Source organism: Salvelinus alpinus, chromosome 31 (genome assembly GCF_045679555.1).
Source record: "Salvelinus alpinus chromosome 31, SLU_Salpinus.1, whole genome shotgun sequence".
Taxonomy (NCBI): domain Eukaryota; kingdom Metazoa; phylum Chordata; class Actinopteri; order Salmoniformes; family Salmonidae; genus Salvelinus; species Salvelinus alpinus.
This window is the reverse complement of record NC_092116.1, coordinates 26,879,716-26,898,600: the sequence shown is the minus strand read 5'-3', so window position 1 is coordinate 26,898,600 and position 18,885 is coordinate 26,879,716. Positions and strand designations below refer to the sequence as shown.

Sequence of the window (18,885 nt, the reverse complement as noted above, 5' to 3'; positions counted from 1 at the left end):
ACCACCTCCTCTCCTCCTGTCTAGCCAGTCCAAACACTACCTCTCCTCCTGTCTAGCCAGTCCAAACACTACCTCTCCTCCTGTCTAACCAGTCCAAACACTACCTCTCCTCCTGTCTGACCAGTCCAAACACTACCTCTCCTCCTGTCTAGCCAGTCCAAACACTACCTCTCCTCCTGTCTGACCAGTCCAAACACTACCTCTCCTCCTGTCTGACCAGTCCAAACACTACCTCTCCTCCTGTCTAGCCAGTCCAAACACTACCTCTCCTCCTGTCTAACCAGTCCAAACACTTCCTCTCCTCCTGTCTAACCAGTCCAAACACTACCTCTCCTCCTGTCTAGCCAGTCCAAACACTACCTCTCCTCCTGTCTAACCAGTCCAAACACTACCTCTCCTCCTGTCTAACCAGTCCAAACACTACCTCTCCTCCTGTCTAACCAGTCCAAACACTACCTCTCCTCCTGTCTAGCCAGTCCAAACACTACCTCTCCTCCTGTCTAGCCAGTCCAAACACTACCTCTCCTCCTGTCTAACCAGTCCAAACACTACCTCTCCTCCTGTCTAACCAGTCCAAACACTACCTCTCCTCCTGTCTGACCAGTCCAAACACTACCTCTCCTCCTGTCTAGCCAGTTGTAACACTACCTCTCCTCCTGTCTAGCCAGTCCAAACACTACCTCTCCTCCTGTCTAACCAGTACAAACACTACCTCTTCTCCTGTCTAACCAGTCCAAACACTACCTCTTCTCCTCCTGTCTAACCAGTCCAAACACTACCTCTCCTCCTGTCTAGCCAGTCGTAACACTACCTCTCCTCCTGTCTAACCAGTCCAAACACTACCTCTCCTCCTGTCTAACCAGTCCAAACACTACCTCTCCTCCTGTCTAACCAGTCCAAACACTACCTCTCCTCCTGTCTAACCAGTCCAAACACTACCTCACCTCCTGTTTAACCAGTCCAAACACTACCTCTCCTCCTGTCTAACCAGTCCAAACACTACCTCTCCTCCTGTCTAACCAGTCCAAACACTTCCTCTCCTCCTGTCTAACCAGTCCAAACACTACCTCTCCTCCTGTCTAACCAGTCCAAACACTGCCTCTCCTCCTGTCTAACCAGTCCAAACACTACCTCTCCTCCTGTCTAGCCAGTCCAAACGCTACCTCTCCTCCTGTCTAACCAGTCCAAACACTACCTCTCCTCCTGTCTAGCCAGTCCAAACACTACCTCTCCTCCTGTCTAGCCAGTCCAAACACTACCTCTCCACCTGTCTAACCAGTCCAAACACTACCTCTCCTCCTGTCTGACCAGTCCAAACACTACCTCTCCTCCTGTCTGACCAGTCCAAACACTACCTCTCCTCCTGTCTAACCAGTCCAAACACTACCTGTCCTCCTGTCTAGCCAGTCCAAACACTACCTCTCCTCCTGTCTAACCAGTCCAAACACTACCTCACCTCCTGTCTAGCCAGTCCAAACACTACCTCTCCTCCTGTCTAACCAGTCCAAACACTACCTCACCTCCTGTCTAACCAGTCCAAACACTACCTCTTCTCCTGTCTAGCCAGTCCAAACACTTCCTCTCCTCCTGTCTAACCAGTCCAAACACTACCTCTCCTCCTGTCTAACCAGTCCAAACACTACCCTCTCCTCCTGTCTAACCAGTCCAAACACTACCTCTCCTCCTGTCTGACCAGTCCAAACACTACCTCTCCTCCTGTCTAACCAGTCCAAACACTACCTCTCCTCCTGTCTAACCAGTCCAAACACTACCTCTCCTCCTGTCTAACCAGTCCAAACAGTACCTCTCCTCCTGTCTAGCCAGTCCAAACACTACCTCTCCTCCTGTCTAACCAGTCCAAACACTACCTCTGCTCCTGTCTAGCCAGTCCAAACACTACCTCTCCTCCTGTCTAGCCAGTCCAAACACTACCTCTCCTCCTGTCTAGCCAGTCCAAACACTACCTCTTCTCCTGTCTGACCAGTCCAACCACTACCTCTCCTCCTGTCTAGCCAGTCCAAACACTTCCTCTCCTCCTGTCTAACCAGTCCAAACACTACCTCTCCTCTTGTCTAGCCAGTCCAAACACTACCTCTCCTCCTGTCTAGCCAGTCCAAACACTACCTCTCCTGCTGTCTAACCAGTCCAAACACTACCTCTCCTCCTGTCTAGCCAGTCCAAACACTTCCTCTCCTCCTGTCTAACCAGTCCAAACACTACCTCTCCTCCTGTCTAACCAGTCCAAACACTACCTCTCCTCCTGTCTAGCCAGTCCAAACACTACCTCTTCTCCTGTCTAACCAGTCCAAACACTTCCTCTCCTCCTGTCTAACCAGTCCAAACACTACCTCTCCTCCTGTCTAACCAGTCCAAACACTACCTCTCCTCCTGTCTAGCCAGTCCAAACACTACCTCTCCTCCTGTCTAACCAGTCCAAACACTACCTCTCCTCCTGTCTAGCCAGTCCAAACACTACCTCTCCTCCTGTCTAACCAGTCCAAACACTACCTCTCCTCCTGTCTAACCAGTCCAAACACTACCTCTCCTCCTGTCTAGCCAGTCCAAACACTACCTCTCCTCCTGTCTAACCAGTCCAAACACTACCTCTCCTCCTGTCTGACCAGTCCAAACACTACCTCTCCTCCTGTCTAGCCAGTCCAAACACTTCCTCTCCTCCTGTCTAACCAGTCCAAACACTACCTCTCCTCCTTTCTAGCCAGTCCAAACACTACCTCTCCTCCTGTCTAACCAGTCCAAACACTACCTCTCCTCCTGTCTAGCCAGTCCAAACACTACCTCTCCTCCTGTCTAACCAGTCCAAACACTACCTCTCCTCCTGTCTAGCCAGTCCAAACACTACCTCTCCTCCTGTCTAACCAGTCCAAACACTACCTCTCCTCCTGTCTAGCCAGTCCAAACACTACCTCTCCTCCTGTCTAACCAGTCCAAACACTACCTCTCCTCCTGTCTAACCAGTCCAAACACTACCTCTCCTCCTGTCTAACCAGTCCAAACACTACCTCTCCTCCTGTCTAACCAGTCCAAACACTACCTCTCCTCCTGTCTGACCAGTCCAAACACTACCTCTCCTCCTGTCTAGCCAGTCCAAACACTACCTCTCCTCCTGTCTAACCAGTCCAAACACTACCTCTCCTCCTGTCTAGCCAGTCCAAACACTACCTCTCCTCCTGTCTAACCAGTCCAAACACTACCTCTCCTCCTGTCTAGCCAGTCCAAACACTACCTCTTCTCCTGTCTGACCAGTCCAACCACTACCTCTCCTCCTGTCTAGCCAGTCCAAACACTTCCTCTCCTCCTGTCTAACCAGTCCAAACACTACCTCTCCTCCTGTCTAACCAGTCCAAACACTACCTCTCCTCCTGTCTAACCAGTCCAAACACTACCTCTCCTCCTGTCTGACCAGTCCAAACACTACCTCTCCTCCTGTCTAGCCAGTCCAAACACTACCTCTCCTCCTGTCTGACCAGTCCAAACACTACCTCTCCTCCTGTCTGACCAGTCCAAACACTACCTCTCCTCCTGTCTAGCCAGTCCAAACACTACCTCTCCTCCTGTCTAACCAGTCCAAACACTACCTCTCCTCCTGTCTAACCAGTCCAAACACTACCTCTCCTCCTGTCTAACCAGTCCAAACACTACCTCTCCTCCTGTCTGACCAGTCCAAACACTACCTCTCCTCCTGTCTATCCAGTCCAAACACTTCCTCTCCTCCTGTCTAACCAGTCCAAACACTACCTCTCCTCCTGTCTAGCCAGTCCAAACACTACCTCTCCTCCTGTCTAACCAGTCCAAACACTACCTCTCCTCCTGTCTAGCCAGTCCAAACACTACCTCTCCTCCTGTCTAACCAGTCCAAACACTACCTCTCCTCCTGTCTAGCCAGTCCAAACACTACCTCTCCTCCTGTCTAGCCAGTCCAAACACTACCTCTCCTCCTGTCTAACCAGTCCAAACACTACCTCTCCTCCTGTCTAACCAGTCCAAACACTACCTCTCCTCCTGTCTAGCCAGTCCAAACACTACCTCTCCTCCTGTCTAACCAGTCCAAACACTACCTCTCCTCCTGTCTGACCAGTCCAAACACTACCTCTCCTCCTGTCTAGCCAGTCCAAACACTACCTCTCCTCCTGTCTAACCAGTCCAAACACTACCTCTCCTCCTGTCTAGCCAGTCCAAACACTACCTCTCCTCCTGTCTAACCAGTCCAAACACTACCTCTCCTCCTGTCTAGCCAGTCCAAACACTACCTCTCCTCCTGTCTAACCAGTCCAAACACTACCTCTCCTCCTGTCTAGCCAGTCCAAACACTACCTCTTCTCCTGTCTGACCAGTCCAACCACTACCTCTCCTCCTGTCTAGCCAGTCCAAACACTTCCTCTCCTCCTGTCTAACCAGTCCAAACACTACCTCTCCTCCTGTCTAACCAGTCCAAACACTACCTCTCCTCCTGTCTAACCAGTCCAAACACTACCTCTCCTCCTGTCTGACCAGTCCAAACACTACCTCTCCTCCTGTCTAGCCAGTCCAAACACTACCTCTCCTCCTGTCTGACCAGTCCAAACACTACCTCTCCTCCTGTCTGACCAGTCCAAACACTACCTCTCCTCCTGTCTAGCCAGTCCAAACACTACCTCTCCTCCTGTCTAACCAGTCCAAACACTTCCTCTCCTCCTGTCTAACCAGTCCAAACACTACCTCTCCTCCTGTCTAACCAGTCCAAACACTACCTCTCCTCCTGTCTGACCAGTCCAAACACTACCTCTCCTCCTGTCTAGCCAGTCCAAACACTTCCTCTCCTCCTGTCTAACCAGTCCAAACACTACCTCTCCTCCTGTCTAGCCAGTCCAAACACTACCTCTCCTCCTGTCTAACCAGTCCAAACACTACCTCTCCTCCTGTCTAGCCAGTCCAAACACTACCTCTCCTCCTGTCTAACCAGTCCAAACACTACCTCTCCTCCTGTCTAGCCAGTCCAAACACTACCTCTCCTCCTGTCTAACCAGTCCAAACACTACCTCTCCTCCTGTCTAGCCAGTCCAAACACTACCTCTCCTCCTGTCTAACCAGTCCAAACACTACCTCTCCTCCTGTCTAACCAGTCCAAACACTACCTCTCCTCCTGTCTAGCCAGTCCAAACACTACCTCTCCTCCTGTCTAACCAGTCCAAACACTACCTCTCCTCCTGTCTGACCAGTCCAAACACTACCTCTCCTCCTGTCTAGCCAGTCCAAACACTACCTCTCCTCCTGTCTAACCAGTCCAAACACTACCTCTCCTCCTGTCTAGCCAGTCCAAACACTACCTCTCCTCCTGTCTAACCAGTCCAAACACTACCTCTCCTCCTGTCTAGCCAGTCCAAACACTACCTCTTCTCCTGTCTGACCAGTCCAACCACTACCTCTCCTCCTGTCTAGCCAGTCCAAACACTTCCTCTCCTCCTGTCTAACCAGTCCAAACACTACCTCTCCTCCTGTCTAACCAGTCCAAACACTACCTCTCCTCCTGTCTAGCCAGTCCAAACACTACCTCTCCTCCTGTCTAACCAGTCCAAACACTACCTCTCCTCCTGTCTGACCAGTCCAAACACTACCTCTCCTCCTGTCTAGCCAGTCCAAACACTTCCTCTCCTCCTGTCTAACCAGTCCAAACACTACCTCTCCTCCTGTCTAGCCAGTCCAAACACTACCTCTCCTCCTGTCTAACCAGTCCAAACACTACCTCTCCTCCTGTCTAGCCAGTCCAAACACTACCTCTCCTCCTGTCTAACCAGTCCAAACACTACCTCTCCTCCTGTCTAGCCAGTCCAAACACTACCTCTCCTCCTGTCTAACCAGTCCAAACACTACCTCTCCTCCTGTCTAGCCAGTCCAAACACTACCTCTCCTCCTGTCTAACCAGTCCAAACACTACCTCTCCTCCTGTCTAACCAGTCCAAACACTACCTCTCCTCCTGTCTAGCCAGTCCAAACACTACCTCTCCTCCTGTCTAACCAGTCCAAACACTACCTCTCCTCCTGTCTGACCAGTCCAAACACTACCTCTCCTCCTGTCTAGCCAGTCCAAACACTACCTCTCCTCCTGTCTAACCAGTCCAAACACTACCTCTCCTCCTGTCTGACCAGTCCAAACACTACCTCTCCTCCTGTCTAGCCAGTCCAAACACTTCCTCTCCTCCTGTCTAACCAGTCCAAACACTACCTCTCCTCCTGTCTAGCCAGTCCAAACACTACCTCTCCTCCTGTCTAACCAGTCCAAACACTACCTCTCCTCCTGTCTAGCCAGTCCAAACACTACCTCTCCTCCTGTCTAACCAGTCCAAACACTACCTCTCCTCCTGTCTAGCCAGTCCAAACACTACCTCTCCTCCTGTCTAACCAGTCCAAACACTACCTCTCCTCCTGTCTAGCCAGTCCAAACACTACCTCTCCTCCTGTCTAACCAGTCCAAACACTACCTCTCCTCCTGTCTAACCAGTCCAAACACTACCTCTCCTCCTGTCTAGCCAGTCCAAACACTACCTCTCCTCCTGTCTAACCAGTCCAAACACTACCTCTCCTCCTGTCTGACCAGTCCAAACACTACCTCTCCTCCTGTCTAGCCAGTCCAAACACTACCTCTCCTCCTGTCTAACCAGTCCAAACACTACCTCTCCTCCTGTCTAGCCAGTCCAAACACTACCTCTCCTCCTGTCTAACCAGTCCAAACACTACCTCTCCTCCTGTCTAGCCAGTCCAAACACTACCTCTTCTCCTGTCTGACCAGTCCAACCACTACCTCTCCTCCTGTCTAATCAGTCCAAACACTTCCTCTCCTCCTGTCTAACCAGTCCAAACACTACCTCTCCTCCTGTCTAACCAGTCCAAACACTACCTCTCCTCCTGTCTAACCAGTCCAAACACTACCTCTCCTCCTGTCTGACCAGTCCAAACACTACCTCTCCTCCTGTCTAGCCAGTCCAAACACTACCTCTCCTCCTGTCTAACCAGTCCAAACACTACCTCTCCTCCTGTCTGACCAGTCCAAACACTACCTCTCCTCCTGTCTAACCAGTCCAAACACTACCTCTCCTCCTGTCTAACCAGTCCAAACACTACCTCTCCTCCTGTCTAACCAGTCCAAACACTACCTCTCCTCCTGTCTAGCCAGTCCAAACACTACCTCTCCTCCTGTCTAACCAGTCCAAACACTACCTCTCCTCCTGTCTAACCAGTCCAAACACTACCTCTCCTCCTGTCTAACCAGTCCAAACACTACCTCTCCTCCTGTCTAGCCAGTCCAAACACTACCTCTCCTCCTGTCTAGCCAGTCCAAACACTACCTCTCCTCCTGTCTAACCAGTCCAAACACTACCTCTCCTCCTGTCTAGCCAGTCCAAACACTACCTCTCCTCCTGTCTAACCAGTCCAAACACTACCTCTCCTCCTGTCTAACCAGTCCAAACACTACCTCTCCTCCTGTCTAGCCAGTCCAAACACTACCTCTCCTCCTGTCTAACCAGTCCAAACACTACCTCTCCTCCTGTCTGACCAGTCCAAACACTACCTCTCCTCCTGTCTAGCCAGTCCAAACACTACCTCTCCTCCTGTCTAACCAGTCCAAACACTACCTCTCCTCCTGTCTAGCCAGTCCAAACACTACCTCTCCTCCTGTCTAACCAGTCCAAACACTACCTCTCCTCCTGTCTAGCCAGTCCAAACACTACCTCTTCTCCTGTCTGACCAGTCCAACCACTACCTCTCCTCCTGTCTAGCCAGTCCAAACACTTCCTCTCCTCCTGTCTAACCAGTCCAAACACTACCTCTCCTCTTGTCTAGCCAGTCCAAACACTACCTCTCCTCCTGTCTAGCCAGTCCAAACACTACCTCTCCTGCTTTCTAACCAGTCCAAACACTACCTCTCCTCCTGTCTAGCCAGTCCAAACACTACCTCTCCTCCTGTCTAACCAGTCCAAACACTACCTCTCCTCCTGTCTAACCAGTCCAAACACTACCTCTCCTCCTGTCTAACCAGTCCAAACACTACCTCTTCTCCTGTCTAACCAGTCCAAACACTACCTCTCCTCCTGTCTAACCAGTCCAAACACTACCTCTCCTCCTGTCTAACCAGTCCAAACACTACCTCTCCTCCTGTCTAGCCAGTCCAAACACTACCTCTCCTCCTGTCTAACCAGTCCAAACACTACCTCTCCTCCTGTCTAGCCAGTCCAAACACTACCTCTCCTCCTGTCTAACCAGTCCAAACACTACCTCTCCTCCTGTCTAGCCAGTCCAAACACTACCTCTCCTCCTGTCTAACCAGTCCAAACACTACCTCTCCTCCTGTCTAACCAGTCCAAACACTACCTCTCCTCCTGTCTAGCCAGTCCAAACACTACCTCTCCTCCTGTCTAACCAGTCCAAACACTACCTCTCCTCCTGTCTGACCAGTCCAAACACTACCTCTCCTCCTGTCTAGCCAGTCCAAACACTTCCTCTCCTCCTGTCTGACCAGTCCAAACACTACCTCTCCTCCTGTCTAGCCAGTCCAAACACTTCCTCTCCTCCTGTCTAACCAGTCCAAACACTACCTCTCCTCCTGTCTAACCAGTCCAAACACTACCTCTCCTCCTGTCTAACCAGTCCAAACACTACCTCTCCTCCTGTCTAGCCAGTCCAAACACTACCTCTCCTCCTGTCTAGCCAGTCCAAACACTACCTCTCCTCCTGTCAAACACTACAGTAAACTCCTTCTCTCTCGCTCTCCACTACCGACCACTACTATCACCCACTACCGACCACTACTATGACCCACTACCGACCACTACTATCACCCACTACCAACCACTACTATCACCCACTACCGACCACTACTATCACCCACTACCGACCACTACTATCACCCACTACCGACCACTACTATCACCCACTACCGACCACTACTATCACCCACGACCAACCACTGCTATCACCTACTACCGACCACTACTATCACCCACTACCAACCACTACTATCACCCACTACCGACCACTACTATCACCCACTACCGACCACTACTATCACCCACTACCAACCACTGCTATCACCCACTACCGACCACTGCTATCACCCACTACCGACCACTACTATCAACCACTACCAACCACTACTATCACCCACTACCGACCACTACTATCACCCACTGCCGACCACTACTATCACCCACTACCAACCATTGCTATCACCTACTACCGACCACTACTATCACCCACTACCGACCACTACTATCACCCACTACCAACCACTACTATCACCCACTACCGACCACTACTATCACCCACTACCGACCACTACTATCACCCACTACCGACCACTACTATCACCCACTACCGACCACTACTATCACCCACTACCGACCACTACTATCACCCACGACCAACCACTGCTATCACCTACTACCGACCACTACTATCACCCACTACCAACCACCAATATCACCCACTACCGACCACTACTATCACCCACTACCGACCACTACTATCACCCACTACCAACCACTGCTATCACCCACTACCGACCACTGCTATCACCCACTACCGACCACTACTATCAACCACTACCAACCACTACTATCACCCACTACCGACCACTACTATCACCCACTGCCGACCACTACTATCACCCACTACCAACCATTGCTATCACCTACTACCGACCACTACTATCACCCACTACCGACCACTACTATCACCCACTACCAACCACTGCTATCACCTACTACCGACCACTACTATCACCCACTACCAACCACTACTATCACCCACTACCGACCACTACTATCACCCACTACCGACCACTACTATCACCCACTACCGACCACTACTATCACCCACTACGGACAACTACTATCACCCACTACCAACCACTACTATCACCCACTACCAACCACTACTATCACCCACTACCAACCACTACTATCACCCATTCCACTACTATCACCCACTACCAACCACTACTATCACCCATTCCACTACTATCACCCACTACCGACCACTACTAGCACCCACTACCGACCACTACTATCACCTGCTATCACCCACTACCGACCACTACTATCACCCACTACCAACCACTACTATCACCCACTACCGACCACTACTATCACCCACTACCGACCACTACTATCACCCACTACCGAACACTACTATCACCCACTACCAACCACTACTATCACCCACTACCGACCACTACTATCACCCACTACCGACCACTACTATCACCCACTACCAACCACTACTATCACCCACTACCGACCACTACTATCACCCACTACCGACCACTACTATCACCCACTACCGACCACTACTATCACCCACTACCAACCACTACTATCACCCACTACCGACCACTACTATCACCCACTGCCGACCACTACTATCACCCATTCCACTACTATCACCCACTACCAACCACTACTATCACCCACTACCGACCACTACTATCACCCACTACCGACCACTACTATCACCCACTACCGACCACTACTATCACCCACTACCGACCACTACTATCACCCACTACCAACCGCTACTATCACCCACTACCGACCACTACTATCACCCACTACCAACCACTACTATCACCCACTACCACCCACTACTATCACCCACTACCGACCACTACTATCACCCACTACCGACCACTACTATCACCCACTACCGACCACTACTATCACCCACTACCAACCACTACTATCACCCACTACCGACCACTACTATCACCCACTACCGACCACTACTATCACCCACTACCAACCACTACTATCACCCACTACCGACCACTACTATCACCCACTACCGACCACTACTATCACCCACTCACCATCGACCACTACTATCACCCACTACCGACCCACTACTATCACCCACTACCAACCACTACTATCACCCACTACCGACCACTACTATCACCCACTACCGACCACTACTATCACCCACTACCAACCACTACTATCACCCACTACCACCCACTACTATCACCCACTACCGACCACTACTTACCTGCCTTTTATTCCTTCATTTCAAACTCTAGAGGGTCAGAAACTGCAGACTGATCCTCTTCCTCACCAGCTGCCGCCTCTTCTACACTCCTCTTCCCTCTCTCTCTGGACACATTGTGTATATCTCTATCTCTCTAACCCAGTAGACATCTCTCTCTCTGGACACATTGTCTATATCACTATCTCTCTAACCCAGTAGACATCTCTCTCTCTGGACACACTGTCTATATCTCTATCTCTCTAACCCAGTAGACATCTCTCTCTCTGGACACATTGTCTATATCACTATCTCTCTAACCCAGTAGACATCTCTCTCTCTGGACACACTGTCTATATCTCTATCTCTCTAACCCAGTAGACATCTCTCTCTCTGGACACACTGTCTATATCTCTATCTCTCTAACCCAGTAGACGTCTCTCTCTCTCCATCCAGACCAGCTTTCCAGCCCACTGTGACCAGGGTAGACCCCACAGCAGACAGGCTCCACCACGCAGCCCCCTGCCCAGCTCCGTAAGACCCCCACCACCACCACGATGCCCCCCCACTGTCCCCCTGTCCGTGTCTGCGACGTTCCCTGTTTCTATGTCCCCTGACCTCACTTAACATGTCCATCTGTCTGTGTTGGGTGATTGGTCCTGTGGTGTTCATGTCCCCTCTCTTTGTACCCAGACCCCTCTCTTCTCTCCACCAGGACCCTGGTTCTCCGTCTGCATCCTTGTCTCTGTGTCCCCTTAAAGCAGAGTGTTTGCCAGTTCCCCATCCCTCTGTTTTATGTTGTGTGTGTTATGTTTTACGCTGATTCCTAAAAGCTTCCATTAGTGGGACTGAGTGTTGTGAAGGTAGGATGTGTAGTCGATAATAGTGGAGGGGCTTTCTTTCCATGTGTCTCAAAGAGGAAGAATATATAAATAATAACTCTCTTTGTCTTGGTTTCTCTCCATCTCTCCCATCCCTCTCCACTATCCCTCCATCAGGAGCAGCAGAAACAGGTGGAGGATCCGGGCAGAGAGGTGAAGAAGGTGAGAAAGGCCAGGAATCGAAGACAGGAGTGGAATATGATGGCCTATGATAAGGAGTTCCGCCCGGATACACGACTCACCCCCTCACCCTACCACGGAATGTCCTCCGAGGGATCATTATCACCTGATAACAGGTAGGTTCATTAATCAATCAGCCAGTCAGTCAATCAATTAGTCAATCAATTAGTCAATCAATCTGACTATTTTAAATGGCTCAGTTGGTCAGAATATGATATTGTAACTGACCCTGTATATAGGTTAGTATTGGAACTGACCCTGTATATAGTATGGTATTGTAACTGACCCTGTATATAGTATGGTATTGAACTGACCCAGTATGGTATTGTAACTGACCCTGTATATAGGTTGGTATTGTAACTGACCCTGTATATAGTATGGTATTGTAACTGACCCTGTATATAGTATGGTATTGTAACTGACCCTGTATATAATATGGTATTGAACTGACCCTGTATATAGTATGGTATTGAACTGACCCTGTATATAGTATGGTATTGTAACTGACCCTGTATGGTATGATATTGTAACTGACCCTGTATATAGTATGGTATTGTAACTGACCCTGTATGTAGTATGGTATTGTAACTGACCCTGTATATAGTATGGTATTGTAACTGACCCTGTATGTAGTATGGTATTGAACTGACCCTGTATATAGTATGGTATTGAACTGACCCAGTATGGTATTGTAACTGACCCTGTATATAGTATGGTATTGTAACTGACCCTGTATATAGTATGGTATTGTAACTGACCCTGTATATAGTATGGTATTGGACTTACCCTGTATATAGTATGGTATTGTAACTGACCCTGTATATAGTATGGTATTGTAACTGACCCTGTATATAGTATGGTATTGTAACTGACCCTGTATATAGTATGGTATTGTAACTGACCCTGTATATAGTATGGTATTGAACTGACCCTGTATATAGTATGGTATTGAACTGACCCTGTATATAGTATGGTATTGTAACTGACCCTGTATATAGTATGGTATTGTAACTGACCCTGTATATAATATGGTATTTTAACTGACCCTGTATATAGTATGGTATTGTAACTGACCCTGTATATAGTATGGTATTGAACTGACCCTGTATATAGTACAGTCTTCCACTTACCTCTGCTGATTGGACAGAGACTGGTTAGACTTCCACTGCCCTCTGCTGATTGGACAGAGACTGGTTAGCCTTCCACTGCCCTCTGCTGATTGGACAGACACTGGTTAGCCTTCCACTGCCCTCTGCTGATTGGACAGACACTGGTTAGCCTTCCACTGCCCTCTGCTGATTGGACAGACACTGGTTAGCCTTCCACTGCCCTCTGCTGATTGGACAGACACTGGTTAGCCTTCCACTGCCCTCTGCTGATTGGACAGACACTGGTTAGCCTTCCACTGCCCTCTGCTGATTGGACAGACACTGGTTAGCCTTCCACTGACCTCTGCTGATTGGACAGACACTGGTTAGCCTTCCACTGCCCTCTGCTGATTGGACAGACACTGGTTAGCCTTCCACTGACCTCTGCTGATTGGACAGACACTGGCAAGCCTTCCACTGACCTCTGCTGATTGGACAGACACTGGCAAGCCTTCCACTGACCTCTGCTGATTGGACAGACACTGGCTAGCCTTCCACTGACCTCTGCTGATTGGACAGACACTGGCAAGCCTTCCACTGACCTCTGCTGATTGGACAGACACTGGCTAGCCTTCCACTGACCTCTGCTGATTGGACAGACACTGGCTAGCCTTCCACTGACCTCTGCTGATTGGACAGACACTGGCTAGCCTTCTACTGACCTCTGCTGATTGGACAGACACTGGCAAGCCTTTCACTGACCTCTGCTGATTGGACAGACACTGGCTAGCCTTCCACTGACCTCTGCTGATTGGACAGACACTGGCTAGCCTTCCACTGACCTCTGCTGGGGAGTGGAACACACTACACGTCTATGTAGAATTTCTGATTATATCAGAGTGTGTGTCCTTGTTAAGGATATGACAAGATAGATGTAAGAATTTACAACCACGGAAACTGGGTTACTTTATCCCCCCCCCCCTACTCCACCCCTCCCAGGTCGATGGCATCAGACATGGGTGAGCATTCCTACCCTGCCAGCCCTAACCACCCCTCCCAGCCCACCTCTGCCCCCCACCCCATCGATGGTACCCCCCACCTCACCCAAGCCCCCCAGACTCAGTCTCTGGATAGGGGAGGGTACCCCAGAGCCAACCCCCCCTCTGGGGCAGCCGCCGCAGTACGACAAATCACATCACTGGGGCGCACCCAGCCCACCCACCCACCCCCCGCCCACTCCGAGGGAGGGGCACTCAACGGTCCACGTCAGCAGTCCGTCAAGGACTACAGGGCTCATGGGTAAGTCAACTACCACGTACTGTAGGCGACTACTGTCTGATCCACTGTCATGATGAGAGAGAGGTGTTGTCTGATTCACTGTCATGATGAGAGAGGTGTTGTCCTCCCACTATCATGATGAGAGAGAGGTGTTGTCCTCCCACTGTCATGATGAGAGAGAGGTGTTGTCCTCCCACTATCATGATGAGAGAGAGGTGTTGTCCTCCCACTGTCATGATGAGAGAGAGGTGTTGTCCTCCCACTATCATGATGAGAGAGAGGTGTTGTCCTCCCACTGTCATGATGAGAGAGAGGTGTTGTCCTCCCACTGTCATGATGAGAGAGAGGTGTTGTCCTCCCACTATTATGTTGAGAGAGAGGTGTTGTCTGATTCACTGTTATGATGAGAGAGAGGTGTTGTCTGATTCACTATTATGATGAGAGAGAGGTGTTGTCTGATTCACTATTATGATGAGAGAGAGGTGTTGTCTGATTCACTGTCATGATGAGAGAGAGGTGTTGTCTGATTCACTATTATGATGAGAGAGAGGTGTTGTCTGATTCACTGTCATGATGAGAGAGAGGTGTTGTCTGATTCACTGTTATGATGAGAGAGAGGTGTTGTCTGATTCACTATTATGATGAGAGAGAGGTGTTGTCTGATTCACTGATGAGAGAGAGGTGTTGTCTGATTCACTGTCATGATGAGAGAGAGGTGTTGTCTGATTCACTGTCATGATGAGAGAGAGGTGTTGTCTGATTCACTATTATGATGAGAGAGAGGTGTTGTCTGATTCACTATTATGATGAGAGAGAGGTGTTGTCTGATTCACTATTATGATGAGAGAGAGGTGTTGTCTGATTCACTATTATGATGAGAGAGAGGTGTTGTCTGATTCACTATTATGATGAGAGAGAGAGGTTGTCTGATTCACTATTATGTTGAGAGAGAGGTGTTGTCTGATTCACTATTATGATGAGAGAGGTGTTGTCTGATTCACTATTATGATGAGAGAGAGGTGTTGTCTGATTCACTATTATGATGAGAGAGAGGTGTTGTCTGATTCACTATTATGATGAGAGAGAGAGGTTGTCTGATTCACTATTATGTTGAGAGAGAGGTGTTGTCTGATTCACTGTCATGATGAGAGAGGTGTTGTCTGATTCACTATTATGATGAGAGAGAGGTGTTGTCTGATTCACTATTATGATGAGAGAGAGGTGTTGTCTGATTCACTGCCATGATGAGAGAGAGGTGTTGTCTGATTCACTATTATGATGAGAGAGAGGTGTTGTCTGATTCACTATTATGATGAGAGAGAGGTGTTGTCTGATTCACTGTCATGATGAGAGAGAGGTGTTGTCTGATTCACTGATGAGAGAGAGGTGTTGTCCTCCCACTATCATGATGAGAGAGAGATGTTGTCTGATTCACTGATGAGAGAGAGAGGTGTTGTGTGATTCACTGTCATGATGAGAGAGAGATGTTGTCTGATTCACTGATGAGAGAGAGAGGTGTTGTCTGATTCACTGTCATGATGAGAGAGAGGTGTTGTCTGATTCACTGTCATGTTGAGAGAGAGGTGTTGTCTGATTCACTGATGAGAGAGAGGTGTTGTCTGATTCACTGTCATGATGAGAGAGAGGTGTTGTCTGATTCACTGATGAGAGAGAGGTGTTGTCTGATTCACTGTCATGATGAGAGAGAGGTGTTGTCTGATTCACTGATGAGAGAGAGGTGTTGTCTGACTCACTGTCATGTTGAGAGAGAGGTGTTGTCTGATTCACTGTCATGATGAGAGAGGTGTTGTCTGATTCACTGATGAGAGAGAGGTGTTGTCCTCCGACTATCATGATGAGAGAGAGATGTTGTCTGATTCACTGATGAGAGAGAGAGGTGTTGTGTGATTCACTGTCATGATGAGAGAGAGGTGTTGTCTGATTCACTGTCATGTTGAGAGAGAGGTGTTGTCTGATTCACTGATGAGAGAGAGGTGTTGTCTGATTCACTGTCATGATGAGAGAGAGGTGTTGTCTGATTCACTGATGAGAGAGAGGTGTTGTCTGATTCACTGTCATGATGAGAGAGAGGTGTTGTCTGATTCACTGATGAGAGAGAGGTGTTGTCTGACTCACTGTCATGTTGAGAGAGAGGTGTTGTCTGATTCACTGTCATGATGAGAGAGGTGTTGTCTGATTCACTGATGAGAGAGAGGTGTTGTCCTCCCACTATCATGATGAGAGAGAGATGTTGTCTGATTCACTGATGAGAGAGAGAGGTGTTGTGTGATTCACTGTCATGATGAGAGAGAGGTGTTGTCTGATTCACTGTCATGTTGAGAGAGAGGTGTTGTCAGATTCACTGATGAGAGAGAGGTGTTGTCTGATTCACTGTCATGATGAGAGAGAGGTGTTGTCTGATTCACTGATGAGAGAGAGGTGTTGTCTGATTCACTGTCATGTTGAGAGAGAGGTGTTGTCTGATTCACTGTCATGATGAGAGAGGTGTTGTCTGATTCACTGATGAGAGAGAGGTGTTGTCTGATTCACTGATGAGAGAGAGGTGTTGTCTGATTCACTGTCATGTTGAGAGAGAGGTGTTGTCTGATTCACTGTCATGATGAGAGAGGTGTTGTCTGATTCACTGATGAGAGAGAGGTGTTGTCTGATTCACTGATGAGAGAGAGGTGTTGTCTGATTCACTGTTATGATGAGACAGAGGTGTTGTCTGATTCACTGTCATGATGAGAGAGAGGTGTTGTCTGATTCACTAGTATGATGAGAGAGAGGTGTTGTCTGATTCACTGTCATGATGAGAGAGAGGTGTTGTCTGATTCACTGTTATGATGAGAGAGAGGTGTTGTCTGATTCACTGTTATGATGAGAGAGAGGTGTTGTCCACCCACTGTCATGATGAGAGAGAGGTGTTGTCTGATTCACTATTATGTTGAGAGAGAAGTGTTGTCTGATTCACTGTTATGATGAGAGAGAGGTGTTGTCTGATTCACTATCATGATGAGAGAGAGGTGTTGTCTGATTCACTGTCATGATGAGAGAGAGGTGTTGTCTGATTCACTGATGAGAGAGAGGTGTTGTCTGATTCACTGTCATGTTGAGAGAGAGGTGTTGTCTGATTCACTATCATGATGAGAGAGAGGTGTTGTCTGATTCACTGTCATGATGAGAGAGAGGTGTTGTCTGATTCACTGATGAGAGAGAGGTGTTGTCTGATTCACTATCATGATGAGAGAGAGGTGTTGTCTGATTCACTATCATGATGAGAGAGAGGTGTTGTCTGATTCACTGTCATGATGAGAGAGAGGTGTTGTCTGATTCACTGATGAGAGAGAGGTGTTGTCTGATTCACTATTATGATGAGAGAGGTGTTGTCTGATTCACTGATGAGAGAGAGGTGTTGTCTGATTCACTGATGAGAGAGAGGTGTTGTCTGATTCACTATTATGATGAGAGAGAGGTGTTGTCTGATTCACTGTCATGATGAGAGAGAGGTGTTGTCTGATTCACTGTCATGATGAGAGAGAGGTGTTGTCCTCCCACTATCATGATGAGAGAGAGGTGTCGTCCTCCCACTATCATGATGAGAGAGACGTGATGTCTGATTCACTTGTCTGTTCTTTCTCTCTCCTCCCTCAGCGGCCATCCGTCCACCATCCCGGAGTACTTCATCCCCCCAGCCCCTCCCCCTCCTCCCCCAATCATCCCCTCCGCCCAGACGGCCTTCGACTCTACCTCCTCCTCCCCCCTCCCTCCCCCCTCCCTCCCTCCTCCCTCCCTCCCCCCCGGGGCCGTGGCCATCATGTCCCGTTCTTACAGTCCCTCCCCTCCTCCTCCCGCCCCCCCTGCCCACTATGTCCCCTCCCCCTCTCACGCCCCTCCCGCTGCCCCCCCTCCTCCCCCACCAGGCCTGCCCCCCTCCCACATCCTGTCTCCGGCTCACGCTATTGGTGGGTCTCAAGGAGAAGCTCCGCCCACCAGGAAGGGCCAGATGCCGATGATTCCGATAAGCGATGCCCGCAGCGACCTGTTGGCTGCCATACGTAGAGGTGAGATGGAGGAAGGGACAGAGGAGGAAGGGAGGGAGGGAGAGAGGGAGGGAGGGAAGGAAGGAAGGAAGGAAGGAAGGAAGGAAGGAAGGAAGGAAGGAAGGAAGGAAGGAAGGAAGGAAGGAAGGAAGGAAGGAAGGAAGGAAGGAAGGAAGGAAGGAAGGAAGGAAGGAAGGAAGGAAGGAAGGAAGGGAGAGAGAGAGAGAGAGAGGAAGGCAGAGAGAGAGGAAGGGAGAGAGGGAGGAAGGGAGGGAGAAGGGAGGGAAGGAGGAAGGGAGGGAGGGAGGGAGGGAGTGAGCGAGAAAGCGAGGGAGTGAGCGAGAAAGGGATGGAGGGAGGGAGGGAGGGAGGGAGGGAGGGAGGGAGGGAGGGAGGGAGGGA

The 18,885-nt window shown here is 49.7% G+C and overlaps 1 protein-coding gene across 3 annotated transcripts in view; it reads left to right on the top strand.

Annotated features, from left to right (window-relative positions):
* The window catches only part of LOC139561130 (actin-binding protein WASF3-like), an 88,726-nt gene that overhangs the window by 63,824 nt on the left and 6,017 nt on the right, over positions 1-18,885 (top strand). Inside the window, exons 6-9 of one of the 3 annotated variants that reach the window (XM_071378012.1) lie at positions 11,470-11,547; positions 12,012-12,190; positions 14,162-14,461; positions 18,095-18,504. In XM_071378012.1, the coding sequence (XP_071234113.1) occupies positions 11,470-11,547; positions 12,012-12,190; positions 14,162-14,461; positions 18,095-18,504 (967 nt within the window). The remainder of the gene's footprint in view (positions 1-11,469; positions 11,548-12,011; positions 12,191-14,161; positions 14,462-18,094; positions 18,505-18,885) is intronic. The other 2 variants (XM_071378014.1, XM_071378015.1) reach the window with 2 other exon arrangements.